At 41.4% G+C, this 12,519-nt stretch overlaps 1 protein-coding gene across 2 annotated transcripts in view; it reads left to right on the top strand.

Annotated features, from left to right (window-relative positions):
- sorl1 (sortilin-related receptor, L(DLR class) A repeats containing) overlaps positions 1-12,519 on the top strand; it is a 90,957-nt gene that overhangs the window by 50,330 nt on the left and 28,108 nt on the right. For both annotated transcript variants that reach the window (XM_037774900.1, XM_037774899.1), the window contains exons 11-18: positions 4,109-4,182; positions 5,463-5,551; positions 6,713-6,891; positions 7,071-7,257; positions 8,174-8,302; positions 8,913-8,998; positions 10,137-10,309; positions 11,840-11,971. In XM_037774900.1, coding sequence (XP_037630828.1) covers positions 4,109-4,182; positions 5,463-5,551; positions 6,713-6,891; positions 7,071-7,257; positions 8,174-8,302; positions 8,913-8,998; positions 10,137-10,309; positions 11,840-11,971 — 1,049 coding nt within the window. The remainder of the gene's footprint in view (positions 1-4,108; positions 4,183-5,462; positions 5,552-6,712; positions 6,892-7,070; positions 7,258-8,173; positions 8,303-8,912; positions 8,999-10,136; positions 10,310-11,839; positions 11,972-12,519) is intronic.

Here is a 12,519-nt window from a genome sequence, read left to right as displayed (position 1 = left end):
TGCTGCTCCGTTTTCTACCAGCCACGGCAGCTTTCTGTGCTGCTTCTCTTGGTACCGGCTACACAAAACAACTTTTTTCCTGCTAAATGTGTGTATAGGGTTGACAACTTCCACTAGCAAGAATACAGAACGGCTGCAGATGGATAGTGGCGGGTTGATTGCACCAGTTTCTCAGCATATACAAATGCCATTTTAAAATAAACCCACTAAATGAAAACCCCTCAGTTAGCTAGTGCAACAAGCTAGCTAACTACACCTAACTTGGTTTGCCGCTGCTCAGACGCAAACGAGCAGCGCGCCTGCGCAAAGCTTGGAGGATGACGTTGAATTAGTTGAATTTCAGGGTTTGGATCACAGATTGTGCCTTTTTAAACTTTTTAACTTGTAATTGCATTTAACCCACAGTCTAATCTCATTCTTTCACTACTCGATTAGACTAGAAATCTCTGGAATCTGTGTGATGGATCATTTCTAAAAAGGTTTCAGTCATTTTGGCAGGAGTGTCTGTACGAGTATATGTTAATCAAGACAGATGAAGAGACTCTGTGTGCCATCTGTTGGAGGAGGATGGTCTCACTGACAGACCAGTCGCCAGGCAAGCTTGTGTTAGTTTTACAGCAACTTCCTCTTGTTCTGATAACACAGATAAGTTTGTCGTACACAGGAAACAAGCTATACAAAACTTTGAGTCTTCCTCTGTGCCTTCCTGTATTACCCAAAGCACAGGAAGTACACACTCTGTGGTGACAGTGCTAGAAGCTGCTTGTTTAGTGCGTCAGTGTTTTTGAAATGTGTTGTATCTCTCAAAACTTCCGCTGAAAATCATAAGTCATAAGTAATGTGAGAACTGTTTAATCATATTGCGCGAAGGGCTTCTCTGCCTCGCTGTCTGTAGCGTGAAGCCTCTTTGCCTCTCCACAGCAGGTGGAAAGCATTGATTTGTTGATACTCTCCAGTGCTTCCCCTTGCACCCAGTCCCTCTAATTAAATTCTTATTAGATAATGGGCATAGAGAGAGAGAGAGAGAGAGAGAGAGAGAGAGAGAGAACCGGCTCCATTCGCGTCGTTATCGCTCTCAAACAGATGGGCTAATTACTGCTGCAGCACCCAGCGGGCACTCGACGGGTCAAACACACTCATGAATACAGACGGGCGTATATATATACACAAACGGCACACACATGTTTACATAAACAACAGCCTGAATAAACTGCTCATATATCCCTCTGCACGTTCGACCGGCATGTCGTTTTGATGTCTGGCCATTTGCGGTGCCCTAAGCGTAATTGCTTTGTGGTGCAAACAATTATGTATGCTTACTATTATTCAAACCTGATATGATTAGCAAAACTTTATATTTTATTATTATTATTATTGTTGTATTTTACATTTACATTCATGCAGTACGACCACGACTAAGCTACGACTTCATCGAGACTTTAAATTCCTTGATCTACATGAAACTTAAAATAGTTCAGAAAAGACATTTCAATTGTCTTCTACTACTACTATTAAAAAAAAATCAAAGTAACGGAAACCAAATGTGCAGTTGCAGTCAACAACAACTATGTACACAAACACTGTAAGTAAGGGATAATGTACAGCGAGTCGGTCATTGTAGCCAAAAAAAGACCGGCTAGCTGTACATTATCCCGCTTATTACACGGCTTCTTACTGAAGAAATCAATATTTTGACACAAAAACGGTCCGCCAGAGTCCGAGAGCTGCGCCCATAGCAACGGTCTGCTATACATAGCAACGGTCTGTTAAAGAGAAGTTACAGACCGCAGAACGCTGTGATTGACCAATCAGAATCGAGTATTCATCATAGCTGTGTAATAAATAGCTGTAATAGAGCAGAAGCCTAATATAGCAGCGGACTATATGGATTTTAAAATGATGCAGATGGAATCCAGCTATGAAATGAAAGTTCAGTTTATTATACATCTGCATGAATGATGTTATTATACAGTATATATATAAATACACACACACACACCAAAGCACGAACGCAGCAGCCCACCGGTGACCGTGATTTTTACTTTGTTTTTCCCGATTGCCCAGTAAATGCCTCAAAGAATTAACATTGTGGCCATTTATTCCAAAATTGTCCCGGCAGCGTTGCCAAGGCCAGGCTGTTTTGGTGGTGGTTTGATCAAATTCATAGGCATGCGAGTATTTTTTAACGATATATTATTATCTCATTTCTCTTCTTTCTGTCATTATTATTACCGTCTTGGTCATCTTACATTTAAAGATAATGTTCCTACTCTCATCCAAAAATCCTTGAAGAAGCACTGACTCATGCTGCATGACGTTCCACAATTTTAAAGGTACTGTGTTTTACTATCAGCACTTGCGGTCCAAAAATATAATTATCTGTCTTTAAAGGTTCTCTGTACGGAATTTAAAGCAAATTTATGATTGAGGGATTGCCTCTCACACAGCTCTCAGGAAAAGGAAGAAAACCTGTATCCTACGGTGTAGTTGGGCTACGAAAGACCACCGGAGTAGAGACGTCGGGTCCTTAAAAGGACTGACAGCAGTGCCAGGAGAAGAGGATTAGCGTACCATTACCATGGAAAAAGTCAGTTGCGGTTCAGTGACACGACGCGCTGGAAGTTGCGCCCATAATTCCCGCAAGGCATCATGGGGGGGCTAGGAATAAAGTGGATAAATAGCGATAAGGATAGAACTCTAGTAAGCACACATACACAGTGATTGCATGTGTTTTGTGCCAGTTTCATATCTGCACAGAGAGTCCTCTTAGGAACGTTTGTTTATTGTCTCTCGTGTGATGATATTTAATGAGAGTCATTAGCCTGTTTTACACCGAGACGGAGCGTAATTCATTTCAGAGGCACTGTTAACAATACTCGACAGAGACGCAACAACCGTGTTACTCTCATTCTAATCAGCACGTCTTGAAGTCCATTACCAGGATTGATGTCTGCAGGTGTCTGTCTGTACTTATGTGTCAAAGGCGGACACTGCCGGTATTAATCATCCAGTCCATAAATGTTCTTGATGGATGGAAGGATGGACGCATGTCGTTGTGTGTGTTTGTAGGGTTGTCGCGCGCGGTGAAGGAATGTCAATAGCATTATTAGCGTTTTCAGTCCCGATAGCGATACCTGGGCTTTGGTTATCAGCCGATACCAACTACCGATCCGATGCTTGGGGCTGTGTATCCATGTCAGCATTTAATCTCCAGCCTTCCTCTCAAACATTCATCTTCAGCCTCTCTGTCTTTTGTTCCCCTCTTTACTTTACTTGGCTAAATCAACTTCACTTCTAAACTCTTTATCTTCAACATCTCTTTTCCATACTCACTCGCCCAGTAGTTGTTTCTCCTGTTCCTTTTTGTTAAAGCCTCCAATGAAAAGTAAGTCTCAACAAATATTGGATGGACTGTCATGAAACTTCGTACAGGCATTCCTGAATCCTACTGACTTCGGTGATCGCCTGACTTTGCCTCTAGCTCACCAGCAAGACAAAATCTTTATTTATCCAGCGCAACATCCACTGGATGCATACTCACATATTCATGTTCCCCATAGGACGATTTTTAATAACTTTGGCGATGGTATCATTAAATCTCACAAGAGCCCTGCACCATCCAATACCGCCAAACAAATATCGTAACGCTTTCATGCTCGCAACATGACAAACCCACTTGATGAAGGTTACCACAGACCTTTACTACCACCCACTTACACAACCACTTACTTCACCGTGACTGCAAAGGATCAAAAGCAAACTTTGGACCTGGTCTTTTGTATATGATCCATGATCATTACAGTCATGGCTGTAGACTCTTAGTCCTACTAGTTTTCTGAAAAATCATTCCTGGTGATCTGCTTTATTATACAACAACATCCTGTCAAAGGAAAGTATTTGTCAGTGCATACAAAGGCCCCATGCTTGAAAAGATACAGAATGCTATGGTTTGAGTTCTTGGGTTACAGATTTTCCATATGTGAAAGCAAAAGCAGTGGTCACATCAAGTCTGCAATATTCAGGGAAAACCCCTGTAATGTGTGTGTGTGTGTGTCTGTGTGTGTGTGTGAGTGTGAGAGTAAAATGCCTTTTTGTCCTCTGATTGCAGGATCTGTAGGCAGGAACTTGGCCAACAAGCCCAATGTGTATGTATCCAGCAGCGCCGGAGCTCGCTGGAGAGAGGTCAGTATAAAATCTGACACAGATGACAAGAAAAGTACAGCTTGTAAAACTGAGTCACACTGAGAGTTTTCAACATGTCACAATGAATTTCATTTCAGTGCCTGTATACTGTATGTACCCAGGCATTATGGAGCTTCTGCACTTTTTACATGGTCTGACTTTTTCTAGAGTTGTTGAAAATACATCTCGATATAGCTAATAGCTAACAGAGCATCAGTTTAGACATTAAATTGCTTGTGTTTCATGGATACGCTGTATTATTAATACCGAGTACCGATCCGATGCCAGTGTTTAATTAACGAGCTGTATGGCTCACTGTGTGGAAGTGACTGGGATCATTCCTGTATGTGTGAGGCAACATCAGGCTTGGCTTAAACATTGATTTCTTAACTTTATAAAAATAATAAATCGTACACCAGCAACTTGGTAAAACATTTTTTCAGAACTAACAGGAATTAAAATTCAAGTGGAAACCTTGTTAGTGCAGCAACAAATTGGTCAAAACTTAATTAACAGTAATTAAAATTTCAGCATATAATGTATATAGTATATAAACCTTGAACTGAATTGAATAGATCGGCCCCAATGTCACCAATATCCGATCCAATATCGGTATCGGTGCATCCTTATTTTAAACCTTGAAGATTCATAGACTGGTCGTTTTTGGGGGAGGGGGTCTTTAAACAGACGTGACTCAACGTCTTGCTCTGTTCAGATGCTCATAATACTGAAAAAATACGTTGTAATTAGATGCCTATGTCTTATTGGGCAAAGAGCTTTGTCCTGCAGATATCTTTACTACACATCAAACCTTGTTTATCAGCTGAATGTTCTGAATTTGAGAGTTTCAGGCAGCTTCGCCCACACGTTCTCATTTACAAATAACCAGCGCCACAGTTTGCCTGGAAGTTGTTCTGCTCTAAACTAAAGATGGAAATGCCAGAGAGTTTGTATTTTGCAAAGAGACCCAAATGAAATAGGCCCCTTTTTTTTTTTTTAAATGCAATCCTTCCCTTTTGACCCTCCTATCTAATCAAACACGTTTTCATTAGAATGATTCACAATTGAGAAAGAATCACCACCTTGTTCTGTCCCAGTCCAACATCCTGTTTCAAAATCAAGGAAGTAAAGTTGCAATTTCATGAGGTCATTAAGGTCTTTAGATCTCCTCCTCCAGATAATTTTAAAGCTCCTATTTACTCAAGTGCTCAATTACCTTTTATGGCCTATTGTGTATATTATGTTGCAATAGTTCACCAAAAATGTGTTCTGTTGTCCAGGCACTGGCAGGACCTCATTTCTACACATGGGGTGACCATGGTGGTCTCTTGATGGCTATCGCACAAGGAGGCGCCACCACACACCTCAAGTAAGTCATGCCTAGGGCAGTGTATTGGGAAGAATCTGGCGATACGATACGTATCATGATACAGGGGTTACCATTCAATATATTGCGATACTGTCAGAAAGGTGATGTATTGCGATTTTGTAATCAAATTTGAGGAAAACTGTCATAATATAAAGAACACACCTCCATATGCATAAAATCTGAGTAAAAAGTTTACTTTTTTTTATGCAATCAGAACAATGGGATCATCACTTGCATTCATCACAGTCCCTGTAGCACCCAACATCATAGCACTACTTTGAGAGGGCGCATACTGTACACTTATATGGCACATCTCTTTGCAAATGAAATAAAGTATTGACTGAGCTAATCTTTGCATGTAAACTATTTATCAAAAATCAATAGTTTTTTAAGAATCAATACAGTATCCCAAAACATAATATCGCGATATTTGATATTTCCTTGCACCCCTAGTCATGCCTTGTTCAAATATTCCTCCAGGACAAGAAGAAAAAAACATCTGATTTGAGCTCAGAAGCAAAATCTGTCATTTAGTTGTTTCTCCATAAACCAAAAAGTTTGGAACATAAAACCCTGAGAGGCTGCTTTGTGACTGGAAGACTTCCATTTGAAATCCCCCAAACAGCTTGAGGAGATCTGGGGAGTGAAGCACATAAACGGCACCTGCCCCAGTGGATGTGCTCATTAGTCAGCGGGAGCAGATTGCGTGAATGTGAAGCAGCTTGTTGTTCGAGGAAAAGGCAAATAAACCATCCCTCAGTAAACAGAGGTGTAATTTACTGTAACACCTCTTTGCCAACCGCAGCATTGCGGCGTGCTATTCATATTCATGTACAGGTGATACAGTATATCGATGTGAAAACAGATGACCTCGTTTACGTGCTGTAAACCGTACTGTGGTTACTCAGTAACCTGGTTTTGCCTTCATACAAATGTCAATATAACTGGGCTAAATCTCCCAATTAAAATGCCTGATATGCTCCTATATTACCCCCCATATTTCTGTTCTTGCTGTTGTTTCATCAAAGAATGCGTGGGTAGGCTGCAGTTGAAAGGAAATTCTGGATTTATTCAAAAGAACAGTGTACGGGAGCTCATGGGAAACAGCTGAAAAATCATTGTTGCTTAATAAAATAATGAGTTTAATATTGCCCCCATTAGGTTCAGTACCAACGAAGGCGAGACGTGGATCGACTTTCAGTTCTCAGACAGGGAGGTGTATGTTTACCAGCTGTTGACTGAGCCCGGGGAGAAGAGCACCATCTTCACCATCTTCGGTTCCTACGCCGACCAGAGGCACAGCTGGCTCATCCTGCAGGTCAACACCTCCGACGTTCTGGGTAGGTTGGAGAGCAAGAAGGAGGTTCAGAGGGAGCGAGAGGATGAAGAAGAGCTTTTATGTTAGAGCTAGAGGAGAAGGGAATAGAAGAGTGATTGACCACCAGGAATAATTAGCAAGTAACTCCACGTCAGTGTGAAACATCCATAGTTTTTCTTCTCTGTTTTTTTTTTTCTCCAGGTGTGCCGTGTTCCGACGCTGACTACAAGCGCTGGTCTCCCTCCGACGAGAAAGGTAACGAGTGTCTGTTGGGCAGAGAGGTAACGTTTAAGAGACGAGCTCCCCACGCTACGTGTTTCAACGGAGAGGACTTCGACCGCCCCATCGCCGTCTCTAACTGCTCCTGCACACGCCAGGACTACGAATGGTTAGGAAACCCACACATGCACAGAAAAAAAATCATATTCGTCAATGTTTGAATTCTGAGTCCCATTAGTGTCTGAGATTGAAACAGTGGTGTGTTTATACATATACAGTAAAGGAAGCACATGTTGGACTGCTACTAAGAAACACACACACACACACTGTATTTTGGCAACAAAGCTGACAATAGAATGAGCTAAGCACATGCTGTTTTGTCAACAGCTCATAATAAAGGAAATGCAGAAATACCTCACTAATATAGCGTGTATAGTACACAGTATTATGTGTTCTTCTGCTGTGAAATTACAGATAAAGCTCAGGTGTGGGAGCAACATTTCACCGCTACAACTGGATTCATACAATATAGATTCATCAGTTAGGGCTGGGCGATAGGGCCAAAATCAAGACATACTGTAGGTCATTTCATATCTCGATAACGATATATGTCACAATATAGCATGTTTTCTGGTAATTCAATAAATAAATAGTCTATATTAAGTAACCACATGGTAAAGCTTATTTTTGTATACTCCTGTGAGAATTACATACTTGACAAATGTAACGTACTGAGTAATTTAATCATTTTAAGAACTTGAGTTAAAATGTCAAAATGAACATAACAGTTTTAAGTGAAATTATAGAGAACAAATAAATAAATACAGGCCCAGCCTATATCGCAGTAGAAACAAAATTGGAAAAATATATACAATAGTCATTTATATATCATATTGACGATATATAACGTCATATTGCCCAGCTCTATCTTCAGTTATATATATATATTAAAAGCCAACTAGATTAGATTAGTTCCTTTATTGTAATTGTACAGGTACAACGAAATTGAGTTTGTTTTCTCTCCCAACCTATCTCCCTCCTCCTTCTCCTCCTCCTCCTCCTCCTCCTCCTCCTCCTCCTTCCAGTGACTACGGCTTCAAGCTGAGTGAAGACTTGTCCCTGCAGGTGTGTGTGCCTGACCCCGAGTTCTCAGGTGACCTCTATGCTCCTCCAGTGCCGTGTCCTGTCGGTACCACCTACCGCCGCAGCAAAGGGTAAGCCGCCATTCTCTGACTGCAGAAATGTGCAGCCTGGGATTCTTTTGTGTGGTTTATTAGCATAATGTTGGCATCTGCAGCACTAGTGGATTCACATTTACATGAGTTTTCATATGGTAAGCTGTTTTCCTTTGAGTCTTTCTGACCTTGACCTTTTTCAAGTCATGGACCTTCTCTTAACTGCCATCCCTTGAGGCCCCATGGACTCTAAATTTGATCAAATCTAGAACCATGAACAAAATGAAACCTGAGCTTGAAGTGAAAAATCTAACTACCTTGTTTGATAAATCTCAATTATCTGCTCCGTGTTTTTTTCTGTCTGCCTTTGCGGTTTATCTGGTCGCATTGTGCTCAGTGCACATGAGCTCAAATTTGAACCCTTTCTTGGGTCTTATTACGTAATAATCAGGAGCCACAGTCATCACCTTTTTATACTTTTCATGCATTTTCATTACCTGAGAATTCCCCAGAGTGCAAACCAGCCTCTTTGTTCTCTTTGGTTGTATTGCTGCTATGGAGAGAAACTGATGTCGCTGTCATTAGATGTGTTTGGTGAGAGCACCACCAAGTGTCGAACTGAGGAAAAGTCTTTCTGTTCCTGCTGCAGCTACAGGAGGGTACCAGGCGACAGCTGTAGTGGGGGAGATGTGCAGTCCAGGCTGGACGGAGAGATGCTGCCTTGTCCTGTCGGAGGTAAACCTGCACGTCATCATACATTTGATTAGTCACGTGATCACTTGAGAGCTGTTCTTAAATGTTACTCCCACACTTCACTGTAAGTAGGAGTAAGTACCTTGATAAACGTGTGGTATTCGTCACTGTCAGAAAATCCATAAGCTCCATAAGTTAAGAACCTTATAGCTATCTAAACTTCACCTCTGCTATTGAGATGTTTGGGAGGATGAAGATTGGATGACTGTCTGGTTGAGTTAGAGTAAATCTTAGAATCAGTCTGAAAATAAGACATAAAATTATCTGGAAGATTTTCCTCTCTGAATTATATCCACTATATAGAAATACATATTTGAAAACATGAACATCATAAATTAAAACTAGGGCTGTCAATCAATTAAAAATGTTAATCGCTATTAATCGCACATTTTTATCTGTTTAAAATGTACCTTAAAGGGAGATTTGTCAAGTATTTAATAATCTTTTCAACATGGGAGTGGGCAAATATGCTGCTTTATGCAAATGTATGTATATATTTATTGTTGGGAATCTATTAACAACACAAAACAATGACAAATATTGTCCAGAAACCCTCACAGGTACTGCATTTAGCATAAAAACATAGGCTCAAAACATAACATGGCAAACTGCAACCCATCAGGCAATAACAGCTGTCAGTGTGTCAGTGTGCTGACTTGACTATGACTTGCCCCAAACTGCATGTGATTATCATAAAGTGGGCATGTCTGTAAAGGGGAGACTCGTGGGTACCCAGAGAACCCATTTTCATTAACATATCTTGAGGTCAGAGGTCAAAGGAACCCCTTTGAAAATGTCCCTGTCAGTTTGGAGCGTTATTTAACCTCCTTGCCGACAAGCTAGTACGACATGGTTGGTACTAATAGATTCCTTAGATTTACTAGTTTCATATAATACCAGTATCTTCAATCGCAAGATGCATTAATGTGTTAAAGAAATTAGTGGCGTTAAAACGAATTTGCGTTAACGCGTTATTATCGTGTTAACTTTGACAGCCCTAGTTACTACACAGGTTAATTCAGACTCATTGTCATGTCAGTACTTTCCCAGCAAACAGCATCATGTGATTAGTATGTGTAAGTGTCTTTTCCCATCAGTCATGTCTCCTGTTCTCTTGCAGAGAGTAACGAGTTCATCCTGTATGCGGTGAGGAACTCCATCCATCGCTACGACCTGGCCACAGGCACAGATCAGGCCCTGCCTCTGGCCGGCCTCAGGGAGGCCGTGGCTCTGGACTTCGACTATGACAGGAACTGCCTGTACTGGGCCGACATCTCACTGGACACCATACAGGTAAGTGAGGAATACAAGAGTGTGTTTACAGTCCACACACAAGTGATGCAGGCCTTGTTGATAGGAGTGCTGTGACTAGTGAGGAGCTCGTTCATTAGATACTGTTTTGTTAAAAAGCTTTTTCTCGTAATCTCGTAATCGAATCGTCACAGTGGCGGTAAAATGTGGTTATGAAACAAAGGATCATTCCATTCTGGCTATATGGAGGTGCTGAATGTCTGATTTTACATAAAATTGCTTGGTTTTTCCCAATAAAATCATTATATATAGCTTATGTTGTTATAAATGTCAGCCCGTTAATAATACTGTTAATAAAAATAACTCACGTCTTTCAGTTAATTCTCCTTAGTGTATGTGAATAAATCTGCATTGTAGACTAAGTTGCACTATCCAGATCTGCGGGACCATCTGCGCAGCATCTTGGTGACAGCCTCAGACAGGTTAAATAACAGCGACATAAGGTCACCGTTTCATAATCAAACATAACATTTATAATCAGAGCACTCACACAAGAACGGAGCACGATCAGAGTGCTAAATAATTTTCATGCCTCCACACCAGCAACAGTCGTAACCGGAGTCATTATATTTTCGGGTTGTCCGTCTAGACTCGAGGATGAACCCATTAAAATTTGGTGGTCAAAGGTCAAGGTAACCGTGACCTCGCAAAACACATTTTTGACCATAACTCAAGAATACATATGCTAATTATGACAAGTTCACACAAATGTCTAAAAGGGTAATTCTAGTTTGAATTTATGTTGTTATGCTTTGTTGTGGCTTGCCGCTCTCTCTCTCTCTCTCTCTCTCTCTTTCTCTCTCTCTCTCTCTCTCTCTCTCTCTCTCTCTCAACAACGAAAGTAAGCAGGCTAAGAAACCGTGCCATGATCTGTCTGTATATCGATCTCTTCCACTCTGTTTCAGTACACTGGACATTGCTGCACCTAAACACAACAAACAGCACTCTTCCACACTCTTTTTTTTTAACTATTTATTCCTCTAGGTGCAACAACAACAGCTCCGAGTTGAAAATGTAACACATAACAGGGAGTTCCTGTTGTTAGAGGCGACCCCTCCTCCCCCAAGTTTCCCATCAACCCGCGTCTCGCGCTCTCATTGGCTGTAGCTCGTGGCCAGAGTCCCCGACAGGTCCAGATATTTAGAATGCTAGATATCTAGAATGTATCTGCGAGGCATCGGCAAGCGTTCGATGTTCGAGCGTCGATGTGTGAGCTGCGGGCCGTCACCGATTTGCCTCTGATCTGGGCCTTTTGTCGGGGAGCGGGAAGTCAGGGCTCAAGTGTGAACTAGCCATAAGCAATAGTCACATGTATCTCGACCAATAATTTTGTTGTTTTTGCAAATTTTCTATAGATACATAAAGCTTCAACAGAGAGGTTTCAATGAACAAAAAAAAACATAATTATGTTATCAGTTGACAATAGGCAAGACTTGACCGATCAGATTTGACTGTGTAAATTCTTAGTCCATTAACGTTAACCTTCAGCTGTCTTTCTCCTCTCTCCTGCAGCGTCTGTGTCTCAATGGCAGTACAGGTCAGGAGGTTGTAGTGAGGAAAGATCTGCAGAACGTGGAGGCTCTGACCTTTGACCCCGTCAGTAGACTGCTGTACTGGGTTGACGCCGGAGCGCAGAAGATTGAGGTATAGAAGTGTGTGTTGAATACGTGTGTGTGTGTAACCTTCAGTTAACGTTAGCGGCTGTAGCAACACTAATTCAGCCGGCAAAACCCAGTGCCGGGGATCTGATACCGGATCGCCCCGACTCCCCGCAGGATCAGCAAACTCTGTGTTGCTGCCTTTACACAGGTTAGACCCAGCGTTCCCTGCTGGCTACCAGCCCATTGTGGTCCCCAGTGCTAACCTCAGCAACCTGAATTAGAGTTGCTACAGCCGTATTTCGTGGAGACGGACCTTCCTTTCTGCCACTGTGGATTCAGGATTCAATCAATAAACAAACTACCAAAATGTAGGCTACACGAACCGGGAGCTCTGTGAATCTGCACACAAATCTGAATCAAATTATCAAGCTCAACAATAAAAAATTCTAATTCTGTTTTTTAATGCAATTATTCAAGTTGAGCAATTCAAACTCAAATGTAAATTATTCAAATTAAGTTTTTTAGTGACACATATTTCTGCCCATACATCTGGGCCCTGTTCTTTAAATGTGGTTTTAGTTAATCCAGACT

Source organism: Sebastes umbrosus, chromosome 7 (assembly GCF_015220745.1).
Source record: "Sebastes umbrosus isolate fSebUmb1 chromosome 7, fSebUmb1.pri, whole genome shotgun sequence".
Lineage (NCBI taxonomy): Eukaryota > Metazoa > Chordata > Actinopteri > Perciformes > Sebastidae > Sebastes > Sebastes umbrosus.
Note: the sequence above shows the minus strand (reverse complement) of the source record. Positions and strands in the feature narration are given on the sequence as shown.